The 26,426-nt window shown below is 34.7% G+C and overlaps 3 protein-coding genes across 3 annotated transcripts; 2 read left to right on the top strand and 1 right to left on the bottom strand.

Moving 5' to 3' along the window:
* Positions 1 to 386: 386 nt before the first annotated feature.
* On the bottom strand, positions 387 to 5,193 carry LOC136802164 (uncharacterized). Its single transcript, XM_067058885.1, has 4 exons — positions 4,717 to 5,193; positions 4,185 to 4,351; positions 1,903 to 3,505; positions 387 to 1,194 (listed from the first exon to the last, which is right to left on the bottom strand). The coding sequence occupies exons 1-4, from the start codon at positions 4,779 to 4,781 to the stop codon at positions 387 to 389; spliced, it is 2,643 nt and encodes an 880-aa protein (XP_066914986.1). The 5' UTR covers positions 4,782 to 5,193.
* Positions 5,194 to 14,876: 9,683 nt separating this feature from the next.
* Positions 14,877 to 15,983, top strand: LOC136802165 (uncharacterized). The gene has a single exon (XM_067058886.1). The coding sequence runs from the start codon at positions 14,877 to 14,879 to the stop codon at positions 15,981 to 15,983; it is 1,107 nt and encodes a 368-aa protein (XP_066914987.1).
* A 491-nt stretch (positions 15,984 to 16,474) lies between these two features.
* On the top strand, positions 16,475 to 17,416 carry LOC136802166 (52 kDa repressor of the inhibitor of the protein kinase-like). Its single transcript, XM_067058887.1, has one exon. It carries the CDS (start codon positions 16,475 to 16,477, stop codon positions 17,414 to 17,416), a length of 942 nt encoding a protein of 313 aa, XP_066914988.1.
* Positions 17,417 to 26,426: the final 9,010 nt, after the last annotated feature.

Raw genomic sequence — 26,426 nt, forward strand, 5'->3', positions numbered from 1 at the left:
AGACGGCTGTTGTTCGGATTTCGGTATTTGTAAAACAAAGACAAAAACAAAAGTCGTCGTCAAATTATCGACACACACTCAAACAGCTGGCAAACGAAGTTTAAGCCCAGATACACGTTTTTTTATAAGAACAATTTTATAAGAACACGAGGCTGAAATTTGGCCGAAACCTAAGAACAAAGTAGTAAGAACAAGCTGAGCCTCAGATTTCAAAAATTACTAATAAAGTACTGATTTTAAGGGTTTTTAACATATTTTAAGCCATTTTAAGTTCTTAAGTAAAGGAACTAACCGTATTTAAGAACATCGTAAGAAAATTTAAGCCTAAAAAATGTTACACTTCGGTTGTCAGTCGACCTTCCAACCTTTTTACAAGTTCAGTCTTTTTACCAGTTGTATTCATATTGCGAGACTTCAGTGCATTTTTTCAATTCTTCGACGTTCATCTTTTTAGGATTCAGAACATCCTTTAAAATATGATTTGTTCCGACATGGTTTTTAAGTGTTAACTTGTCGGCAAAACGTAACCCACAGGTTACGCATTCGATAGGCTTCAGTTTCTTTGTCACTGACTCAGTTAATTTTGCTAGTTTAGCACATTCCATCAGCTCTATACTCTCTATACATACTTTGCATGAAGTTAAATCCTCATCAATTGTGCGGGAACAAGCACATTCGATTTCTCCATCCGTTGGGAAAGCTTTCCTCGGTCGAAAATGAGAATGGTATGAATTTGATGATACCGGAAAATGATACGGGAGATAAAATTTCCGAATGTAGTTCGATCGAGCGATTTGATGCCACTTTCCTGTCGCGTCTTGAGCAATGCTTCGATTTGTATTATTACGAAGCTCTTGTTTTAAGGCCGCGTGCTTTGCCTCTTTCCCCTGCATACTCATTATCCCATAACCAACCCCATACTTTTCAAAGACATTCTGCACATGGTACGGTATAACATAACCCATGGTCCAAACCGTTAGCTGGCAGTGTTGTTCGAAGAATAGGGAAAACATGTTGAAAAAAATTGTGCAAAGGTCTCGTATTACTTCAGGATAGTTATTGAAACCCACATCAATGCGATTAATGAGTGAGCCAATATCACGGAGGGTCTCGCAAATTTTGGCCAACGCTAAACGTTTGATCTGTTGTGTTGGTGTTTCATCTGGAGAGCAAAGGGAATCAACCAATCTGAAACTGAATAAAACCATACATAAATAGTTTGCAGAGGGGTTTGAACCCACTAGGCTTGTTCTATCCCCCTATATACCCATCCCCTTCTGAAATGAAACCTTTACCCTCCCTCCTTTTTGCAGAAATCAAACTCGCTCTATGCGCTACCAAAGTGATCAAAGACTACCAAATGTTTACAGTTGAAGACAAAAATTTTACAATAAAAATTATAACTAGCATTTCTAACAACAATTTTGATGGTACACATTTTTACTTTAATACAGACTACAGTGACCATTTGTATACGATAAAGTTAAAACCAAACTTTCCGACCCCCCCCTTTCTTATTTGATTCCCCCTAGTTTTTGGCAAATCTTAGTACACCCTGCAAAGGCCCTTCAAAAATTTGGCATCCCTCCTATCAAAAAGGGGTGCAATCTAAAACATAGCTATGACAAAGCTAATCTATTACTGTCTATAAGACAATAAGTAATAGATAAATGATAAGCGAAGAGATGATTCTGTCAGAAGAATTTTCTTCTGTTCTGGACCTCTCATGCGTTTTCGGGTAGTTTAAATTACTCCCTTTTAAGAAAAAAAACATTAACATTTACGTAAAGAATGGTTGACACAAATTCATCTAAGGTCAATTTCCTAAAACCTACTTTTCAGTTTTTACACCATAAAAAAAACTTCATAAGACACTAGATTAAAGTTATTAAATTAAGTTACCTGTATTGAGCCAAAGAGATTGCTTGAGATCCAATGAGGCGAACTTCTAAACGCTTAAGCTTGTTTTCTTCTGCATCATGGTGTTTCACAATTTCTTTAGCAATATAAGCAAGCCCACATCCGGTTTTCTGTTCTGTTCCATTAACAATCTTCTGTGGACTTTTGAGGGCGTCAATAAAATCTTCAAATTTGTCACGTCGGACTGCTTCTTTGTAGATTACATCCAACACATGCTTCCAACAATTTATCTCAAGATGCATTGGTTCCGGTGCTATCCTGTCTGCAAAATCTCCGATTCGTGGGGGGCCTATTTGTCTCAAGCCATTCTCTGCCATGAAATCAAGCTCCTTTTGATGAGCTACCTCCGGATTAGGGTGATTGTTTTTTAAACGAAATTCATTCAGGGTTGTCAGCTCAGCATCTCGGGATTTGGTGGTTGGTATTTGCCATCGGTCTTCCTTTTTTGTACCAATGGAACCACCCATTTCTGTTAAACTACCCTTGTGAACATTGGCAAAGGGCGAAGGGTATGTGGCACTACATCCGAGCACATTGGCGGCAAAGCAGATCCATGATGTATCAGCTGATGGTACAAACTCAAAAGTGCATTGGGTGTCGTTTATCATGAGGATGTTACCCTCTATCAACTTCATTTCCTCGCAATGTTGTTGCCATAGATACTCGCATACCCGGTCTTTTTCTGAAGCGCTTAACATGTGAAGGAGATAATGGTAATCACGACTTCTAATACGGTTACCGAAATTCCAGAGAGAAAGTGTACCAATTGTCATTGTTCGCTCAGATGATTCTGGGGCACCATCATCTGAAAACTCAACAATAAAATGATTCACATTGTCCTTGAACCATTTCAGGTTCTCTCTTCGAGAATTTACTTTAAGATTTAAGTCAACGATCATAGTAGTCAGAGCTGTCAAAGTACGGGTCACACCAGAGTATCCTTCAATTTGGTGTAATTCACCAATGTTTAGACCTTTAACAAATTTGTCAACAGATTGATGACTAATCGATTTCGTATTTAGATCTAAATTGTATTCACCATAGGTCATTGAAATTTTGCCAAAAGTTTCACTACTTGGATCATACATTGATTTCTGAATTTTGCATTGGAAAGTATATTTACGCCTTGACTGAAAGGTGCTATATTTCAAGGCAATGGCTCTGTCCAAAGCTCCTTTATCATTGACCTTAAATTTTCCATATAATGTTTGCAAAAATTTTCCACGCTTGTGGTTAAGAAAAAGTTTTTCCATCATATTTGATGAGGCATTGCTTTGAAGAAAGTCCCATGCTCCATAATTTGCCCCTTCAGCTCCACCATGGTAATATTCGAGCATTGCCTTTGTCTTTTTTCGCCTTCGATATCTAGTTGAACTGAAATTGTCATTAATCATTTTGTTTGTTGTTGGTACACCCTCTATCCTTTTACGCCCTTGTTCGGTTTGCTCAAACAGTGTACGAAGTTTATCGGATTCTTTGCCTAAGGCATTCACGTTTTCCTCCAGTTCCTCCTTTTGCTGACTTTTATTCAAAATTTCTTGCTCCTTTTTACAAATTTCAACATCCAGGTTCTTGAGTTTCGCCTCTAAAAAAAAATTATAAAACTTCAGTATTAATCTTACTTATAGAATAAAGGGACGCAATACTCCTTTAGGTGATCGCGAGGGTCTATTGAATAAGTATTCCACCAGCAATAATTATTTGCATCGTTCCGCACATTAATTCCGGGCTGGAAATCATTTGTTCTGTATTACGGAAAATTAGAACCTAAAGTTGTATAAATACTTCATAGCACGCCACACAGGAAAATTTGCAACATTACCGCATGTTATTAAGAGAGAGTTGTTAGCCTGCCAATTTGAACAAAACTTATATGTAGGTAATATGAAATTTCACGTTGGTTTCACTTGCATCCATTGGAGTATGGAGGTATCATAATTTAAGCTGGTGGAAGTAGGTATGCGAATAATTATTGCCGGTGGAATTATTTATTTAATAGATCGTCGCAATTGCCTAAAGGACTATTCATTACGTACACGTCCAGAATCCAAACTAGTGCGCACCAATCAAAATCTTTTAAAATAACAAGGAATCATCTATTCGGTGTAAAGGTAATAAAACCTCAAAGAGGAGCACATCAGAAGCTTTTCAAATCTGAAACAGTGATTAAGGAAAAGTGAAGGCATTTTACCAACAAAGAAGAATTTATAATTAAAAAATTTCTAATTCAATATGACAAATGCTTTTGGGAAATAATTTTTTACCTTTTTGTCCAGCAGTTGATGTCAAGCTTATAATTTTCTCTTTTACATTTCGATAGGCTGCCTGGAGGTTCCTGGTTGTAAAAGACAGGCTAGTGATTTTACGATTCGAATCACATCTTGACGCATGACCACTTGGCTTGGAGCAGTTCCTTTTCTTTCCACAAAGTCTGTCGAGGAAGAAAAATTATAAAATCAATTTCGTGATTAGACTTAAAAAACATAAATTTTGAAAACATTTACTTTGAATTGACGTTTTTACAAAGAGGACGTCCTGTTGAATATTTATATATATATATATATATAAACAGCCACGTAGAGAAAAAAATCTCAGCGTGGTCACTGCGGCCGACCATCTGCTTTGAGGTATTTTTCATTACATAATAACTGATGGACTACTTTTTTATTCCACAGAACATCCTCTTTAAAATAACGTCTATAGGGTGCAAAAAGAAATGATTTTTTGAAACATATAAAAATAACATTATTTATTATATACACGAGAAAGATAATAGCATTCAAACACTTTACTTACTTGACTTTATCATTATTAGCAGTTGGAGTTGGAGTTGGTTCAGGAGCAGCTTCAATTATATCCATATTCAAAGATGCAAATCAATTCCAAAAACACCAAATAGGTAGTGACAGTGTGCAGTTCATCACGCACAAACAACACACTTTTGTAGTCAATGATAAGTTTAAAATCCACTATGGGATGACAATAATGGCTAAATAAGCAGTATAGTTTCAAATTTTTCACAGTAGCTATCTTTTAAAAAAGTATTTAGATTTTCCTAAAGAATAAAAATGAATGATTAAGAGAAAATAAAAAAATACAACAGAAAAACACCTCTGCCCTTGTGTTTTTATTTTCGAAATTCTGTTGAAAGAGGAGGATTTCTAGAATTCAAAATGGCGGATTAACACGTTTTTTATGAAGTGGTGGGAGGTGAAGATACCATACCATACAAAAGTTAGATAAACAAAGCACAGACAAAAGCTTGTGACACCAAATTTTGGCAGCACTTTCCTGATATAACAAAGCAACTTTCTAGCACATAAATTTTGCTAAGAATGAGTGTAAGACACAAAGATATCCTCTCTTTGTAGAAAACCACCAATTATAGCCATGGAAACATCAATAACAACATGTATAGTTGATGAATTGACAAATTATGTGCTAAATAGGTCAATCATCTCAACTTTGTCCTTTGTAGCTTTTATTTACAGTGGTTTGAGGCCATTGAATATAGTTTTATCTCCAGTTTTTGAACAAAAAAAGACATACATACCTCGAAAAAGAAAACACGATTGAAGGCGTTTCTGTTAAATCTAATTAAAATGAATGCCTCATACATAAAATTAAACCTATTTCCAATCAAAATCAAAAAAAATTAGGTCCTAATCTATTTTATAAGGAATATGATTCAGTTTTGAAAAACATAAACAAAGACCATAAATCAACCAAATTTTTAACGCGCGAAATGAAAATCGTCGCGCAATGCATTGTGGGCGCGGAGGAAATTTCGACGAAAAGAACCACCGTGTTTTCAACAGGTCTATTAAAAGATAATCATCAGCTCCATGGGAAAGAGTATGATATTCACAAACAACTCTCATCATCATAGCATCTTGTTTTCCCTGATTTAAATCAATTGGTGTAGTAGAAATGACTTGGATTGAGTTGGAGCTTTACTGATTGTGGACGAGCTTGTTGTTATAATGGAGCTAGCGGTAACACCCCTCATACCCGCAGAAAGACTTGCAACAGAGATATATTTTGGAGCTTTACTGATTGTGGACGAGCTTGTTGTTATAATGGAGCTAGCGGTAACACCCCTCGTACCTGTAGAAAGACTTGCAACAGAGATATATTTTGGAGCTTTACTGATTGTGGACAAGCTTGTTGTTATAATGGAGCTAGGGGTAACACCCCTCGTACCCGCAGAAAGACTTGCAAAAGAGATACATTTTGGAGCTTTACTGATTGTGGACGAGCTTGTTGTTATAATGGAGCTGCTAGAAACATTTGAAATGCCAGGATGACTTTTGACACTTGCAATATCAGAAAGAATATTTGGACTCAAGGATTTACCAAAAGTATCAAGAGTATTACTTGATGGTGAATTGGAATTAATTTTTGGTACTTGCTTCATATACGACAGAATACTTCTTGATGCAAATTCTACTTTTTGACGTGAACTTTGTGCAACTGAACTTGTAATTTTATTTTTGACAAAAGTAAATGGGGTGCTCTCAGATGGTTTAATTTCTACTTTCTTTGATATAGAAGGCTTTTCTTTCAAAAAGGAGCCACCAACATTCCCTATTTTAGTTTGCTTTGAAGACTTCTTTGTCAGAAGTTTTGAGCACCTCTTATATTTTAACCCATTAAGCAATACAGAAGCAAAATGATTTGGCTTAGGACTATTTTTCAATTTTGGTCGGTTGCTTGGATGATAATGTAAAATATGTAACGGTGATTTAACAAATGTTGGATTAGATATTTTGGTATTGTATATCATTCGGTATATATCCTGACCATTATCAGGGAAGTGACATTGTATAGTTTTTCTCAAAGCAAAAGACAAAGCAACAACACATAAGAATGGAGACCAAGACTTATCTACTGAACACAAAAGTGCCTCATTCTCAACAGCCTAAGCACATATTATATCTTTGAAATTTTTATCCAGGGTATCATGAGAAAGAGAGGACCTCAAAACACGTTCAATACTTATATTAGCTTTTGGAGACCTTTGATAAATATCTTTGAAAACTTTATTTTTGGAGTGAAAGTCTGCATTCAAAAAAAGCTCTATAGATGTCAAAGATCTAAGATGACTTACAGCAATGTTGGATCCAAACAGAAGTAAAGATACAGAACTATACAAACAATTTCCATTAACTTGAGTCCTGAAAAAAGGAAAAGAAAGATTTCTACATTAAAAAATAATAAAAAAAATATACTCCTTTTGATTAGCAGAAGGATAACAACTTCTTTTATAACCTTTTTTTTTATTTTTACTTTTTCAGCTTCATTCTTTTTTTAGTACCTAAAAATTCATTTAAGCCAAAAATCTTTTAATTTTATATCCAGTGGGCATTATCCTTAACCATTGTTAAACCATTCTCTATCAGACTTCTTTTAAGCTAAAATTGGAAATTCTGTTCTAGAATTACCTGATTTTTAATTTATTTCACTGGCTATGGCTGGTAGGGCCAAAATCTAAAAATAGCCATAAAGCCAAAAATAAATGTTTATCATCTGATTAAATTGACAAGGCAAGCACCTGGGTGAATTGCGCCAAATCTGTACCGTGGTTTTGCAATAAAGGCAAACTGTATTCAAATTACCATAGAATGGCATGTGTTAGGTATTAGAGTTATTTAGTTATTACTATTATTAAGTTTTTGCAGATTTGGTACTGTGGCAGAAAGTATCAGTCAGGACTAAGTCATTTTTTGATATTTTGTTTTGTCTTTAAAATACTAACAAAAATCTGTGACACGAAAATCTCTATCCTGTCTTTTATCACGCACATGCCCGTCTTCCAACCACTTAATTTTAAATTTGGCTTTCTAAATTCTTGTCAATTCTATGTAGAAATGTTACTCTATAATAGTAGTATATGATTTGAAAAACTACAAAGCCATTTTCTTGAACCAAGCTTGAGTTATAACTGAAAATGTGTGATGGACGAGACTCAATTTTGTTGTTTTAACACATCTAAACACATCTACTTCTATCACTATGACAATTTGAAGACAGTTTGTCTTGTTTACAAACCCATGGCATGGTACAGATTTGGTGCAATTCACCCACCTAACACCCAGCAATATACACCTAAAATTGAACGTGAATGTGAAGAATCCAGGCCACATTAATTGAACAGCTTGACTCAAAAGGTCACGGTCACGTTCAATACCAAAGCTTGACCAAACTTAATGAATAACAACAAAAATTTGATTTAGTTATTAATCAAACTCATTTGATAATCATAAAAATTGAAAATTATTATATAATTCTCTTTTACATTTTAGGTGCATTTGCAGGGTAGAGTTGTCAAAGCAGATTCAATGAAAAAAGGATTAAAACAAACCTTAAAACTACAATCTTCTTGTTGTCCTCTTTCACACCAGCAGGAACAGAAAAGTCTGCACAGTTATCTTTTTGTACATCCAAATTCCTGGAATCCCATAACCGCAGACTCAAAGTGTCTTCATTGACCGAAGAAAAACAAGAGATCTCCTTAACTATCAACTTTCTGAGTTCTCTAAGACCTTCAAAATTCCTTGCTTTTATCATATAATTCACACTAGACAAGTGACTGTTGGCAGTCATGATTACACACTCAATCCAACTAGCATTTCAACACCATTTCAAAAGTTTATAAATCCGTTTTTCTTCTAAAATTGTCCAAGGTCTTTTCAGCTAATTCCAGCTTAACTTCTAAGCTTCACTCAATAAGAATTTTCCACGAGACAGACTAAGAAATGTGAATCAAGTGTTGTTTGTTACAAAAACTGTTAGCTATTTAAATAAGAGCTGAGAGAGTTTTGAGCTCTGGTAATGTGTTTAATCTTAAACATTTTCATATTGAAATTTATTTTTCACAGTTTTGGGGAAAGAATACTCCAAATATTGACTCTAAGGGGCCACTCACATATCGATGTTTCCCTCCACTAACGTCATAATGACGCAAGGGGTGGGGGGAGAGGTAGTGACGCTAAAGATAATGCATCAAAAACATCAACTTTCAGGGCTGATTAAATTAGAATTTTTCTAACAGGTAAACCCATTTTATTTTCGCTCTTTTTCATGGTTTTTACACAAAATATCAGTGCGATCGGTGTCAATTGGCAGAGACAAGCCAATTCATTTTCGAAATTTTCAGAAAAGGTTGATATTTTGTTGAATGTAAAAAAGACAATAGCTAATGTGTAAATAGAAGACATTACCATTTCATCGATTTTTTGTGACGGTAGGGGGTGGGGGGTCTTGGACTTGGCGTCAGAATGACGTTAGTGTTTGGAAACATCGACATGTGAGTGGCCTCTAATACACATTGTTCAAAAGCAAATAATATATGCTATCATTTTTAGGTGCCGATAATTATTTTGTGAAAATTTTGAGTTTTTACTAGAATAAGCTAAATATTTCCCTAAATTGATAAATAAAACTATATATTTTCTGAAACTACATTAAATTTGCCACAAAAATGAAAGTATGAAGTTTAAAATGTTCCCTTCCTGTAAAATCTATAATGGCTGACAAATAAATGGGCAAAGATTAAGAAAAAATTCACTTTTTTGGTTAAATTTTGAATTTAATAAACACAAAAGGTATTGAGTATTTGTCAACAATTCATTTGATTTGGTGACCAATTACAAAAAAAAACCAGAAGTTGGAAAATCAATTCCTATAAGAAGTTATCACAAAATTGTTAAGAGAGATTCTCTAATTTTAAGCAATTTTTTGCTCGGAAAACCTTGCAGTAGAATTGCCTAGAAAGGTTTGACCTCAGGAAAAGTCTAAACTGTATTTTAGCCAAACAAAACAAACTTGTATATTACTTTAGCTTTTTTATACAAATTTTAGCATCATATCATAAAATTTTGAAAAGAGGTAGAACCTAGAATGTGTGGTAGGGGTTTTCTTTTAAAATTTGAGAAAAAAGTTTAGACTATTTTTCCATTGATTTAATGAGAAGAAAGCTTTTTGAAAAAAAATCTCCCTAGTAAAGAGAGCATCCCAAACTACAATCAAAATCGAAATATATGAGACAAAAGGGAAATTCCACACCAATTTTTGTAACCCCGAACTTCAAAAAACAAGAAAATAAACGAAATTCTCAATATATTTTGAACATGATTGTATGTTTTATCATAGTTTTTTTATTTTATTGCACCCAGTCCAATAAAGACAGGATCTAGCTTGAGAAAACTTCTTTTGCCTTTTAGCTCTTACAGGAACGAGTGTCCGTTTTAAATCAATATCGGTCTTAGTAAAGATGTGCAGTCTTTAGTTGTAACTAAAGCCCATTTTATCCAAAATCATGAAATCAACAGAGTAAGAACTATAATTATAATTAACAATTATGTACATATATCTTTATTTGGATATGTGTGGTGGTTTACAGGTTAATTAGGTCTGGTCAGCATCTTTTAGAGGGGGTTTTAATGATAATTGACAAAAGAAGGCTTGAAGGCTTTTTTCAGAGTCCTGAAAATGATAAAGTAGTATGATTAAAATCATTCTGAACAAAATGATTAAAGCTTTTGCAAATTAACTGGTATACATTGTTTTTTACAGAAAGATTTGATTTTTTTTGGTATCACCATTTAGAAGTTTTCCAATTTTACATGCCAAATCTTTACACACTAGTTGAGTTTTGGAGAAATGTCTGTCAAACGCCGCGGGTGCAGGAAAATTTCCATTTTTTTTAGCTGCCACCGTTTTTTATCAAAAGAATATGAATACCAATCTAAGGTACAGTTCTCTACCTTGACTCTGGGTGTTAATAAAAGTTTGAAAATATTCAAAGTAATCCTCGCTAATTCACCTAAGTACAAGGAGAGGTCTATTCTACTTTATAACCGATTTATTACCTGTTCAACTATTTTACATGTCAAAAATTTCATAACTTTTTTCTATTTAGAATCTCTTTAGACATTATGCAGGGGCGGATACAGGCTATGTGAAAGTTGTGAATTCACAAGGTCAAACTGACAGCAAAAATAAAAATATCATATCATGTAATTCTATCTGTCACAGACAGTTTTTATCAGTGTTTCTTTTTTTCTAAGAAAACTCCTCTTTTCTTCTCTCTTCTCTCAGCGGTTTCGTTTCTTCTATTTACATTTTGATCTACGTCACAGTAAACAAAAAAACCCCTTCGCTTCAGTAGAAAAAAACACTCCGTCTTACTGACAACAATTTGCAGATGTTTGAAGAGAAGAGAAAAATATAAATCAATGAGAAGGAGAGTTACTTTAATGTGTATTAACATCATTTTTCATACTTTTGCACGGAGTTTCAGTTCATTTCAGCTTGTGAACAAGATTATCACAAAGCAACAAATATTTTCGTGATTTCATGTGATGTGTTCTCGCTTGTTCAAACAAAGAAGCTTTCACTTTAATAACACCAAACAAAACTAAGCAAGCAAAATGTGCGCGACAATTCTTTAAAGTTATTATGAAAGTTTTTACATAATGAAAAATTGTTGTGAAAATGGTGTTATAGCGTGAGTATGGATGCGAAGAAAAAGCAACAACGAGTGATACCAAACGATGTCAACTTAAAATCTGATCTTCATCGATTGCGAGTTATTCTCCAAAGTGAAAATGTTTCAAACTCCGCTACAAAAAAGCTTAAAGATCGTTACGAATTAATATTAAAGAAGTGAAATAGCTGAACTATTTAAAATAGCACAAAACGAAATATTTTCGGGTAATGAAACAAAAGATCACGATCATGAAGAAAACGTCAACAACTGGTACAGGGAACAACCCTTTACCACAGAACGAACAAACGAAAATTATTTCAATTCAGAACAAATATCGTCTATCATAAAAAAACTCAAAAACAACAAAGCACCTGGTGTCGATGGCACAACCAACGTCCTAATCAAATATCTTGAACCCAGTCTCACTAAAATCCTCACCACCATATTCAACAGTTGTTACGACATCGGATAATTTCCGGAAAGATGGAAGGAGGGAAAAATAATCATGTTATATAAAAATAAAGGAGAACAAAACGACACAAAAAACTACAGACCTATTACACTACTCAATCAATTCGGTAAAATATTCGAAAAAACGTTAGAAAAAAAAATTAGATAATGGGCAGAAGATAATGACATCATCAATAAAGAGCAATCTGGATTTAGAGCAAAAAGAAGCACAAATGACCAACTATTTTTATTAACTCAAAAAATCACAGAAGCATTTAACAGAAAACAGGGTGTTGATACAATTTTCATTGACTTTGAAAAATGTTTTGACAAAATATGGAAAAAAGGACTTCTTTTCAAATTAAACAGTATCAACATCCCACAAAAAGATTTGAACATAATCAACAGTTTCCTACACAATAGACAAATTTTTATACAGATTGAAAATGAAAGATCCAACAAATTCGAACCGAAAGAAGGACTACCACAAGGCAGAGTTGCCTAAGTCCACTTCTTTTTATACTCTTTGCAAGCGACATTCCAACCGCTCTAGGCGTCTTTCTATCACAGTTCGCAGATGATTTAGCAATCTACGCAATGATAAAAAACAATAACTACCATAAAAACGAAAAACTACAAAAACTTCTAAACAAAATAATAGTCTGGTGTGAAAAATGGAAACTACGTATAAACATTGGAAAAACTAAATCTTTATCATTCACAAAAAGTACAAGAGAAATCAACAGAACATACAAAATCAACAATAAAAACATTACTCAAACAAACGAAATGTACTTTCTTGGAATCACATTTGACAAAAGACTCTCATTCAACACACACATAGACATTACAATTCAAAAATCACAAAGATGCCGCGGCATACTCCATCAACTTAACAATCTACAAAAAAACATCAACTTATCAACAAAACGTAAAATCTACCTTTCACTAGGTAGAAGCATCATCGAAAATGGAAGCCCGGCCTTATTAAATCTCTCTAAACAAAACACCAACAAATTAGAAGCATGCCAAAACAATTGCCTTAGAACGCTATTAAGAACTGATTATCACACAAGAACAGATGAATTACGTCAACGAGCAAAAATAGAAAAAGTTTATGACAGAAAAGACACCTTAGCAAAAAAATGGTTTATCTCAGCTACAAACAATCCGAATAACATCATCAATCAACACAGATATCGATATTTTCCAGATTTCGACCAACACAAAACTCCTCATTACACCATAAACCATTAAAAAAACCCAAAAAAAGAATCGTGATACATACATATACACTGTCATAAACACACAAACAAAACCTGAATAAAAAAAAAAAAAAAAAAATCATAACCAATTTCTTTCTTACAAAAACCTATCAAGCAAAAAACCACAAGTAAAAAAACCAAAACTTTGGAAACGGCCATAAGGTAAGAACCACTTATTTCCTATCAACAGTTCTGCTTAACACATTTCCTCACGTTGCATTTCAGGAACTTAATCTATTTTAGGTAAAAATACGTACAGATGTAGACGACATCAAAATCAACAAAGGATGGGAAGAATCGAACAAAAGATTAGCACCATCGTTAAATAACGGACAGATCCATCATCATCAATATTAAAGAAGGCGATACAACAGAAGAAACAAAGTGGTACTTTATTACTTGATGAAAAGGCGTCCAATGTTATCAGACACGAAAAATTGGAAGATTATTGCAAGAACTCTTCTGGACTATACAAACCAGTAAAGTAAGTAGCCTCTTGTTGTTGTTTGAAGGGCTTCAAAAAGAAAACCTCTTATTAGGAACCCGGACCAACCTTAAATTTGTGCCCGATTTGCGCAATCGCTAATCATCGCTCCGGTCATCGCTGTTAAGGCTGCAATTTTTAGTTAAATGGCTGATTACAATTAGCCTAGAGATTTATCACACCCTTATAGGGGCCTTATATCATGAAATATCGAAGAGGTGCTTACAATCTAAACTGCAACCATACCCCTGTCTCAGTGAACCGGAGAATGAGAGAATCTTTCAGCCAGTGAGGATAACGTGAAGTAAGAAAATGTCAATATGGGGATGAAAAGTCTTATGCTCCTAATGGGTAGGATTTCGAATTTTATTGTTTAAAGCTAAAGAAATCCATTAAGCTAGGGGTGGCAGGGATGGCCGAAATTTCAGTCTCCTTTCGAGTGCTGGAGTTTATCTCTCACCAGGGACAACAGTTTTTGAGTCAGTTTTTTCAGTGATACAGGGGTGTTTTTTGCCTGAACTCTACACAGAGATTGATTATGGACGCAATAACGAGTTAGAATTATTTCAAACAAAATATTTTTCATTTTTTAGGACTACCGCTGATGGAAATTGCCTTTTCAATGCTGTTTCCAAGAAACTGTGTGGCGATGAAAAACTTCACCTTGTCCTACGTTTGCTCACAAGCATTGAGCTGTATATGAATTGGTGAAAGTATTTCAAAGAAACTCGTTCGTTAGCGTTGACATACAAATCATCTTTCAAACATGAATTCGACCTCATACAGTTATTTTTCAACTTCACATCTTCCGAAAAATGTACAAATATCGCCGAGATGCCAAAGATATTTCGAAACGAAGCGACCCATATTTCCAAGCCATGTACATTTTCGTCAATGTCTGCCGTATACGCTCTCTCTTCTGTCATTGGTATACCAATATTTTCAATATACACTCCAAGAAACAGCCGTGTTTTCCCAGTGTTTGCCAGAGTCGTCAAACTTCCTGACATAACTTCAAAAGAGATCATTCATGTACTTTGGTCTTCAACCTCAAAACCAGGTGAATACACCTCCCCAAATCATTTCGTGTTATGTGTGGATGCCAGCTCAAAATCTGTTTCATCCTTAACACCTATTTCAGCTCTTTGTAAATCCATCGAAATACCAGAAACAAAGAAACGAAAACAATCAACCATAACTTTTGCGAAAGCGGTAAAGATAACCACTAGGCGTAGCTAAACCTCAGAACTCCGATCAAACACCAATGCAAATCGATTCCTACGAAAGCACTTCTTCTATCGAGACCGTGTCGAAACCTACCGTCGATCAAGCACCAATCCAAATCGACTCCGACCAAAGCACTCCCTCTATCCAAACCGTGTCAAAACCTTCCGTCGATCAAGCACCAATCCAAATCGATTCCAACCAAAGCACTTCCTCTATCAAATCGAAACCTCAGACCACCGATCATACATCAATCCATACATCAATCCAAATCGATTCCGACCAAAGCACTACTTCCTCTATCGAAGCCGTGTCGAAACCTCAGATATCCGATCCAGATCAAAGCACCCTTCCTACCGAATCAAAATCTCAAACTAAAGGTCCTACTCGTGGGAAAGAAAAAATTGACTGTCATCCTAATGACATTGGCTTAGTTCTTGGCAGGATTCCCTTGATGACAGATTCTGAAAAGCTCGACTTCATTGAAAATGTTTGGAAACCATGTACAGATTACAAGTATCCACAAAATGAAGAAAATAAACGTAAGTGGCGCTTTAGTAATGATTATATCACTCCAGGCAAATCGAAATATTATCATTGGCTAGCATATTCAGCTCACCATGATGGGGTGTTTTGCATTGCTTGTGCCTTATTTGGGAAAACCGTCTCAACACAGTCTAAACTTCAAAAACTTTTTACTGAACCTTTCATGAGATGGAATGGAATGAATACACGTTTTAAAAATCATCAAGAGAATAGTGAACTGCATAGGGCTTGTATGGAAATTAAGCAAGCGCTTCAAAGCCAACGAAAAGGAGAAACCCAAAAAATATCAACTGTTATTGACAAGAACAAAGCAAAAAGGATCGAAAAGAATCGTAGTAAGATTATGCCAATAATCAAAACTGTTGTCCTATGTGCACGACAAAACATTCCCATGAGAGGACATAGAGATGACAGCAAGCACATAGACGATGCGAGTAACAACCCGGGAAACTTTCAGGAACTTTTGAAATTTAGAGTTGACAGCGGCGACGTAGTTTTGAAAGATCATTTGGAGAACTGTCCAAAAAACGCATCTTATAGATCTAAAACGATTCAAAACGAAATCCTGAGTTGCATTGGTAATTACACGGGGATTGGCTGAGGAAATCAGGAAAGCTCGTTGTTTCTCTGTCATAGCAGATGAAGCTACATATTCTAATACAAAAGAGCAAATGTCTTTAGTTATTCGCTTTATTGACGAGAACAGTCAGGTACGTGAAAGATTTACGAGGCCAAGATTACGATGGGGCTGGAAATATGGCTGGGGCTAAATCAGGAGTAAGCACGAGAATTCGCGAACTGTATCCCAAAGCTCTCTATTTCCACTGTGCTTCTCATAGATTAAATCTTGCGGTTGCCTCGTCAACCAACATTAGAGGTGTGAGAAACATGATGGACTCCGTTAGAAAGTGCAGCGAGGTCTTCCGTTTTTCTGCAAAAAAGACGGATTTACTTAGAGTAAATGTGATTCTACTAATGCCCACAGAAAGGAGGGAAACACTTCTTGATGTTTGTTAGACACGTTGGTTGCAGAGGATAGATGGTTTGGAAAGAGTAGAAGAACTTATGTATGTGATTTTAGAAACACTCGATATGATTGCTAACAACCACGATGGTTCATACAATAACAAGGATGGAAGAGCTGATGCGCGCGGACTATACTGGACATTTCGTTCCTTTACTTTCATCGTCCACCTCATCATTGTCCGTAATGTGATGTCTTACACCCTTCCACTGACCTATAAATTGCAGAAGAAACAACTGGACATTATCAAGGCATACGAAGCTATTGATACCGTCATTACATCACTCGAAGAATGTCGCGAAAACATAAACACAGTTCATAAGGAATGGTATGATCAGGCCGTTGAATTCGCATCTAAGCTTAGGACCCAACCATCAGTCAAACGGATTGCAGGGCAGCAAACTCTCCGCGAGAACTATGACACCGATTCTCCCAGCGAATACTACAAGCTATCGCTCACCATCCCATTACTTGATCGGGTCTTCAATGAAATGAAAGAACGATTCTCGCCGAAACGGCGAATTCATTTAAACGGAAACTATATCCGCCCAAACATAGTTATCTCAACGGAGGATTGGAAAGACAAAGTCCGGCAGTTTGCGAATGAATATGTGGACTATCTACCTGAAAAGACAAATTTGGAAACTGAGCTACGTCAATGGCAGATATATTGGACAAATCAGGCAAAACAAGGCAACTTACCAGATACGATCATCGATACGCTGACCGCAATTAATCCGATCAAACATTGGTTCACGAATATTTATGTCATGCTATGCTTAGTTGCGGTGGCACCAGCAACATCTAACTCCTGCGAACGATCAATGTCTAAGTTAAGAATTTTGAAAACTTATCTCAGAGCTACAATGAGCCAAGATCGTTTATCATCGTTAGCTCTGGCAAACATTCATCGTGAATTTGATCTCGATCCGGAAAAGATTTTAGACATTTTCTCTCAAGAATATCACCATAGACTCGAGCTTTGTGATTTTGATTTACTAAATTTCTAAATTTTTACGTTATTTTTTCTTAGTCTACGTCTAGATTGATCTTTTAATCGATGCGTCCAAGTATTTTCTTTTTTGATTTTGATATTGGAAAAGCCGAAAATCCAACATTATAGAACTAAAATAATCAGTAAATGTAAAAGGTTGCCAATAACAGAGTGAAACGAGTCTCAATTTGAATTTTTCTAATCTTATCTGTTAGAAAAAAAATGAAATTTTAGAATTGTAGAAAACTAAGCGATGATCTCACATTCAATATTTTCGTTACTTTTATTATGTACATTTTATTTCTATTATATATCTGTAAGTACACTAGTACTCAGTATAACAGATTTATGGCGTGTCGGGACTGCCTCCGTGCTAACAAATCTAGTTTATTATCTTCGACGTTAAGTTACTAGCTTTCCTTCCGTAGGTTTGGATTCGAGTTATACACTATCTATAACTTAGAGAAACATCGTAATTAAGCGTAATTATTTGTCAATAGCGCACCGCGCTGAATCTAAAAATAGATTTTATTTCAATAATCATTACTCTCGATGTGTTTGTACGAGTTCCAATCCCATCAACCTTTGCGTTAATCTCTTTTGCACGTTAATTGCATCATTTGACAAAAGATATATAACAACTTGCACGTATCTTTAATTGAGCCGCATTGAATTGTGGGATTGCAACTCGTACAAATGTCAAAAAAAGTGAAAAGTAATAATTATGACGTAGGCGTTGCGGAGCGCTATAAGAGTCGAATAATCAAATAACACGGCGATTTCGCCGCTCACACCTTCCGCCTAGGGCGTGGAAGTTTGTTTCGCGCGTTTTTATGTTTCGGAGTCATCTGTCTAACTTTGCTACCCTCTAATTGGCTGAAAGTTATTGCTGACCCTGCATATTTTGGTTTGTTTTGATAAATATTGCAAAGAAGCTTCGATTGGAAAAGAAATGGCGCTGGAAAAGACTGTGAAACAATTTTCTTTGATGTTTGAACTTCGTGTATCCCTTCGGGGGATTGGTGTATCCCTTCGGGGGACTTTCACTTCAAGCGTTCTTTTATCAAAAGTGGGATAGTTCAGGATCAAGAATTTGGTTGTACAGGAACTAGTAATCTTTCAACCTTTCATAAAATGCTATTTTAGCTCATTTCCTCTATCATAAAATATACTCATAGGTTAATGTTCTGGTCAGACTCATTTCCATACTTTTTTGTTCTGTAGATTATTTTTTCGACTGTTTTGCTTTCAATTCTTTCCATAATGGCGGATTTCAATTTCAACTTTTTGCTTGCCTGGTGGCGATTTTATGCTTGTTATATTGTTAAAAACTTGCCTTTTTTAGTGGAGAAGTTATTAGTTGTAAAGAAAAATGGAGCAAAGCTGGGATGGAATCATAAATATTGGTTTAGAAATTAAAGATTTGAATATTGTTGATTTGTGGAGAACACCTAACGGATTGGTCTATAGGGATGGTTATTGCTGTAAGAGAAGTATGAAGGTTGGCGACATTACCTATGAATTGAGAAACAGGATTTTCAAAAGTGAAAGAGGAAATCCCATGTTTGAAACTGTTTATGAAGAGACAAAGATGGGCCAGTGAGGTTGATGAGTAAAAATCCTACAACAGTTTACCGAAGTGTCTTACAGAAATTAAAAATGCAGATTAAAGGAAAGCTAAATGGACAGAGATTTTTCGGACTTTCTACTAAAGATTATGAGTCTGCTTTAGATTCAAAATGTAATAATTTGACAATGAATACTCTGTTTGCTGATAAGGATTCTGACAACTTTATACCTGTCCATGTTCGGAAATCTACATTCAAAAGAGTAGTGAGTACTGGTATCCCATTTTATGGTCCAGGATATGAACGGAAAATTTGCAATGTTTCTTGTCGACTGCAACCGGGATATGAAATAATTCGGCAAATGCAACTTCCAAATTCATCCATGTATATTGACGTTCATTTGTGTATTGAAAGAGGTGATGATGGTCCAATTTTCAAAGGGTTCACAAAATCAGAGCCGATAATTAACGTTTCCAATAAGGACATAGGGATAGTTGTGGGAGAAGTATTTTCAGAATTGAAAATCAACAAAAGAAAGAATTGGTCAGGTGTTGAGTTTTTTGGTCTGGACCGTTCTGAAGTGATAGATATTACGAGTAAGCCACCAAAGATACCCAATGATCCATCAGAAGAGTTAGACAATGTTAATGACTACTCAGAGATATCAGTTCTTAATGATGCTTACCAAATTAGGAGAAGAAATGCTGGACCTACGAGCAACCTGTGTCCAAAGGCAATAAAAGCACGTAACGAAACTATTCACAAACTTGTGCAGTATGCATCATTTGGCGATGTTGCTAGTATGTATGATTCTTTTCTTTTTTTGCTATAAGCTACATCAGCCTACGTCAGAACAGGAGCTAATGTTTGTGAATGCACAAAGTTGTGAATTTACAGTATGTAATATTCCAACTCAACAAATATAATATTAATCAAATGGTTCTCTATTTTGGTTTGATCTATGTCTAGTAGTATTTTCTAGAAAGTTTTTTCACAACTTGTGTCTCATCAATATCTTGTACATGGACTGAAAATTACAATCAGAATTGTTTTGAAAAGTTGTTAGTGTAAAAATATATAGTGTTACGCCAAACGATTAGTTTTTCATTTTCATTTAAGGTTTCGTGTCGTATCTTTACGAAGAATTTTTCGATGTCATCAATAATGCAATAGACAAAACGTCTGATGAAAGTATGCGGAAGCTTTTTAGAAAGTTGAAAGTTGTTCAACGACCAGTATCATCATCATGTCAGGAGACAGCAAGAATAATGATGGGGAAAAATGAAATGTCCCAGAGAGCCTACATTGAACTGAGAGAGTCCCTCAAACACAATAACATAAACATTCCTCCCTATGTTGAACTGAAATCATATTGTAAAAGACTGGATGTTGGTAACATTATGCCTTTGCATCATAGTAACGATGATTCTTGCCAATGTATGGGTTTTGGCTCTACAGCTAGAGAAACTCTTCAGTATGTTTTTAAGTGTCCAGAGTATGCTGGAAAGATGCAATTTCTCTCTGAAGAGAGAAACAGCAGGCTCTCTTATTTTCTCAAATCAAAAGACGGCGAGCTGTATAAAAATTTTGACCCAACGAGAAGAACTTTGATTCTTAGAGAGACTGGTGACAACTTCAGGAGTGTTGGACGATACCCAACGGAACAGACATCATTTTGTATCTTAAATTTGATAGATCTTGCCTCTGGTCCTTATGGACAGTTTATCACTACCCTATGGCGAGGAAGTGAGTCTCGTCGCACCCTCAAAATTCATTGCCAGGCTCATTATGATGAGATGACTGATCTTGTAAAAAATAGTGTCACTATCAATCATGGCTCAACTGAAGAAGTTTTCAACGTTGTGCTTATATTTGTTGCAGATCTTTCTTTTGTTAAAGAGGTTTTGGGAAAATGCTCCTGTACACATACTTATGGATGTTTTCATTGTATTCTTCCGCAAAAGTCCTGGTCAGCTGTAAAACCCATCGCTGGAAAATCACGCTCTATAGCGCACATGGATGAACTTGGCTTGAAAGTAGAAAAATCTCTTGGGGAAAATCCAAACAAAGATAGTGTACTTTACAAGAAATTAGCTCAAGATGCATTTGGTCAGTGGGTAAGAAAACAAATTTATTTAGATATTCACTAGCCTTTATGATGTTTTTTCATGTCCCTATACTTTCAGTAAGCAAATTTTCCAGAAAACAAAAAACAGATGAAAATCATATAGATAACTGATACACCAAAGCACTTCTACTTTTAGGAGAAAGGTAATGAATGAAGCTGTATCAGGAAAGTTTCTGGGGATACATTTTTGTTCTCAAAAAGCTTTTTTTTCTTTTGCTGTATTAAAATCAGTTTTGAAACTTTTTGATTTTCTTTATTTTTTAGGCTCCTGTTATGTTGAAAGGTGTTATTATGGAACTCGTCCCCCCTTGTGGGCTACATCTCATTCTGGCCCATCATCGGTATCTTTGGAAGTTTCTCCATGATATTGTCTCAAAGCGAAAACAAGAAGAACTCATTCCAAAGGCCCTCCGCAAGATTGGTTGCACATACCTAGCCTTTCAACTGGACAGTTACTTTAAAAGGTTGGTATTCAATTATAGAAATGTATAATACACAACTTCAGAAATTTAATATAAATTTTTACTTTTGCTACATATGTCAATAAGGAAATAATTGGGTGTGGATGGAGTACCTTATCAGCCCTTTTTACGCAGACCCTAAGTTAACGCCAGCCCTTATTGCGGCAAAGCTCAATGTTTTTTTAATTTTTAGCCCGGTCATAATTTATTATTATGCTAGCGACAACAAAATAATGCCAAAAAGGGCTGGCTTAAAAAGGGCCATCAATAAAGTATTCAATAAAAGTATCTTATTCACAGTTGATATTGTATTTTTTTTTTTCAGTAAAAAAAAGCATTATGATGGATCTGAAAGTCTTAAAATGATAGGAAATGATGCTAAAATTCTTGAGGATAACATTGACGTGTTCCTGAATGAATTCTTAAAGGCTGGCGAAACCTGGACTTCTGCTAAAAAGTTGCGCCAAATACTCAACCTGTATAAGCTGTTTAAAGATCTAGCCTTGTAAGTCGTTTTAAAATTCTTTCCGAAATTGTCTGATTTTTTTTTCTCATTTGTTTTTGCATTTTTGTTTGATCCAGTCAAATCTTGTACCTTAAGGGGATTAATTTTCGCGGGGATTATATTTTGTGAATTTTGCAAGGTTTTCCCTTGATTCGCGAAAATTAATCCTCGCAAAAATTTTCAAAACCTTTGGATTCTAGAAATTCGCGAAATATAATCCTTGTGAAAATAAAGTTTTTCAGACATTGGTAATTTTAAAGGCTTTTTAGACGTAATTTTCCCTTTGTTTTTAAGAAATAAGCCCACTTCTCGCGAAACTTGCGAAATTTAATCCTCGCAAAAATTTACAATTCCCGTCTTCGCGAAAATAAATCCTGCGAAAATTAAATTATTTCGCGAAAAAGTTGCCTCTTGAAAATTCCCGCAAAAATTAATCCCCTTAAGGGTAGTTGTTACTTTTAATCGTCTTTTTTGCTTAATCTGGCCTTATTAAAATTTCAATTGAATTTTCTTCTTTAGGGATATCAGATCACTACAAGGCAATGAAGAGCGAATTAATTCCTTCCATTCTCGTGCTGAAAACTTTTTCCAAAAGTTTATTCACAATGCTGGCACTGCCAATGTTTCTGGCTTACCTTATCTTCACTACCTCAGGAACCATTTAGGTTTAATAATGAAGAATTTGTTCGAACTATTTGGGTATGGCTATGGTGTATTTTCAACCAATGGAGGAGAGCATCTAAACAAGAGGATAAAACATTACGAATTAAATGAAACTAACCTTGACAATTTGAGATTTCAAACTGTGATTAGATTGATTCGAACAAAGCAATTTCATTTTTCATCTTGTGTAATGAAAGCTCACAGAGAAATGACATGTTCTCGTTGTAATCAACCTGGCCATTATCGGAGTAATAAAAGTTGCCCAATGCACCCCAGTCACCCAGACACTGGTTTTGACAGTAGCGACAGCGAAGGAGAAGAGGAAAACTAAATTTAAATTAATTTATTTTAATTTATTTTTTAATTCATTTTAATTCATTTTAATTCAGTTATTATTAGATTATTAGTATTATATATTTTTAAAGATAAGGAATGTTCAAATAATTTAAGCAAAACAAAAAACAAAAAAAAATAGTTGTTTGAAGTTCTTTCCTTATTACCTAAATGAAGCCATAAAAGATTAATGTTCTTGTCTGATTGCAATTGCAATTGGATCCAGGTTCGACCCCTGGTTTTGGCTGTTATATACCCTTGTCCAATGGTGGCAAGCTTCAACAAGCTCAAGTAGTTTTGTCAAAGAAAAATTTCCCTTACCAGCCTTAAGGATCTTAATTGTAATGTTTTTTGATATTTTGCAATCAACTGAATGTATCTTCAAGAAATTCTTGAAGATTGGTGCGTCCATTCAAAACACAGGTTCGACCTATAGCAGCACACTGCACCATTTAGTTCCATTAAGGAAATGGAACGATTGCAAAAAAAAAAAAAATTTTTTAAACCTATTTTCTTCTTGTATGCTTTTAGTGTGAAAATCTATCATCATGAAAAAAGAAATAATTCAAATTATACATAACATCTGTATTTATTTTTAGAAAAGTCATCATTTTTATTGCTCATGTTAATTTTAAAGTTTTAACACCTTTTTTGATAGGAAATTCAGGTTTTCGTTTTGTATAGATATATATTTCTGGTGTCCTTCATTCATGTTACTTTTTAAAAGTTGCATGTATGATTGCACAAGAAATGATCACAAATATCATAATAAAACAATATTTAATTTAAATTTGGATTTTATTTTAGAACATAATCAATCTAAAATGTTATTTATTTATAAGAAAATCACAAATTTGCCACTTGTTTGATAATAAGCAAAATTTTTACCAGACTTTTCTAGGAACAATAAACGTTCATCTAACGTTGTATGGACGTTGTAAACGTTACGTGCCCTGCCCTTTTAGGCACATAACGTTGTTTTGACGTTCATCTAACGTTATATGGACGTTACGTGCCCTTATATTATAATATATATCTATTTCTATATTTTTTTTATTTTTTTTTATTTTTTTTTTATTTTTGTTATTTTTTTTTTTCATACTTTATACATCGACGTTCATATAACGTTATATTTCCCTTACCTTTATTATTGGTTTTTCCTTTAGTTGACTGAACAATTTTCCATTGACAATTTGATCTTCATATGCACATGGTGAGTCAATTTCATCCAATTCTTTTCATTGATGGGTTGCTTGTATTAATAAATATCACGCCCAGCTTTTGAGACTGGAATTCCTAATGATTAAATTAGGCGTTTTTACCACTTAAACTAACGTGACAATGTTTGTGTTGATTCTCAATATTTTTTCTAAAAAGAGAAGTTGGAAATATTAAGCAAAGAGGAAAATTGGTGATTTAAAATTAAGATTTCTTCAAAAGTCACCTTAAAAACAAAGAATTTAAGTGAAAATTTCATACTGATTCAAAGCTGTATTTCAAGCACAAGAAATTAACTGAAAATCCATACTGATTACTAAAAATAAAACAATCCTAACAACCAGAAGCTGTGTTTCAAAACTAGTAAACAAAGTAATATCTTCTATGTAACAAATTTATATTTAGAAATAGCTTTTATCTTTGAAAAATGGGGGTGTACAAGTTTTCGGATTGCTAAAAAACCTAAGAATTATTTTCTGTGATTTCAATTATTCCGCAGAATATTTTCTCAGTTCAGATAAAGAATAAGAATAGTTTGTTATTTTTGTTAATTCTGTCATTTTGCAAAAAAGTCAAAACAGTTTCAGAAAAATCTACAGAAGGAACCAAATTTTAAGATTGAGAAATAAGAATGCGCTCCACGAAACTGTTTTCTTGTTTGCCTCGAAAAGAATAATTTCCATTTCATTAACATTTCCTTACAAGCTAAAGAATAGAAACAAATAAATGGAACTATTACCGGCAATTGCTGTAACTTAGGACTACCTGACAAATTTTGTTTCATGATTAAGGTACCTTAAGTAGATTAAGTTTCTCGTAGATTAATTTTTGCTATTTTGACCATTTTTAATTCAGTCCACGCAAAAAGTTTGCAAACAACTCATTTGTGAAAAAAGTCCAAACAAAATTTTCGGAAATTTTTACAAGTGTCCCAAAAATAGAGAAAGAATCCCACACAAAATCTTTAGCACAACGCAGTTTGCAAAATTTTGTCAATGCTAAAATTCTAAAATCTAAATTCGCGAAAAAAGTCCACACAAAAATTAATCTTAAAGGTATGTTGAGAAAAGTTTGATGATAAATTGGTTAAAATATCAGAACAAAAAATACAGTCCAAAAACAGCTGATCCCAGGTTCCATGTAAGGCGGCCATCAAAAAGTTGCTCTGTTCGCGTCGCAGCGGGTGCTAAAAATGCATGCGGCGGAGGGGCGGGCGGAAAAATTCCCGGTTCTTGGAAACGCGGCAATTGGTCAAGAGCGGGTAGTGAAACAATACAATTTTTCGACGGCCGCCAGAGCGATTGAGAAAAAAGCTATACTTTGAAAGAACAAATTGCTTTTCCCAGGTTTTTTCCCGCGTCTCCGCATCGGAAAATCAGTGAAAAATATGATGCAGGCGGGTGACGGGAACAGAACAATTTTTCGATGGCCGCCTAATTATCCCAAGTTACAGCAGTTGACGGTACTATATATCTATCAAAGTAGAGTTCTACAATGCTAATAAACTTTTGACAATAAACTGTTATCAATATGAACTTTTTATATACAAGCTGATATGGGAAAATGATTTTCAAGTCAAAAAAATGTCTTAAAATGAAAATAGCTGTGTAGTCTCATGAAACAAACCTTATGTAGACTGTAAACTTTAAAAACAAAAAATAAAATATAAACTGATAAACTAAATTCCAACATCATGGGTTAAAAAGCCAAGGCTGTTGAAACAAGCATTTTGATGTGTTATCGTTAAAGGTCCATGCATGTCTGGATTACATTTTCCATGTGAAATTTCAAAAGGACGATGATCCTGCAAGATTGAGGATTCAAGAAAAAATTTCCCCTCACAACAGGGTTTACAAAAATTGAGTAGGGTGCACAAAAGGCATTTCTTTCTATGTCCGTTGTGAAACGAACACATTTCAAGTTGCTATTGAATGTATCAATAGACCATCCAAGGACAGTGTAAAAATTGTTTCGTATTTTGAAAATATCGCCGTCATTTACATCTTGATGTTTCGAGATGTAGCCAATATCCAACCGGGTTCCTTTTTCAACTGTTATAGTACCTACTCCTGGCTCAAAATTAAAATGAGTTATGGGTAGGTCCAAACCAAAATCACTCATTAATGAAAATGAGCTTGCCCATTGTGGTA

This window comes from Clytia hemisphaerica, unplaced genomic scaffold, assembly GCF_902728285.1.
Source record: "Clytia hemisphaerica strain Z4C2 unplaced genomic scaffold, Clytia hemisphaerica genome assembly, whole genome shotgun sequence".
Taxonomy (NCBI): Eukaryota; Metazoa; Cnidaria; class Hydrozoa; order Leptothecata; family Clytiidae; genus Clytia; species Clytia hemisphaerica.

Coding starts and splice junctions, on each gene's coding strand:
- LOC136802164 (XM_067058885.1), bottom strand. CDS start 4,781: ATGGATATAATTGAAGCTGCTCCTGAACCAACTCCAACTCCAACTGCT. Junction 4,352..4,716: donor GCTAATAATGATAAAGTCAA/GTAAGTAAAGTG, acceptor CTTCCTCGACAG/ACTTTGTGGAAAGAAAAGGA. Junction 1,195..1,902: donor ATCTCTTTGGCTCAATACAG/GTAACTTAATTT, acceptor GGTTTTATTCAG/TTTCAGATTGGTTGATTCCC.
- LOC136802165 (XM_067058886.1), top strand. CDS start 14,877: ATGCAAATCGATTCCTACGAAAGCACTTCTTCTATCGAGACCGTGTCG.
- LOC136802166 (XM_067058887.1), top strand. CDS start 16,475: ATGATTGCTAACAACCACGATGGTTCATACAATAACAAGGATGGAAGA.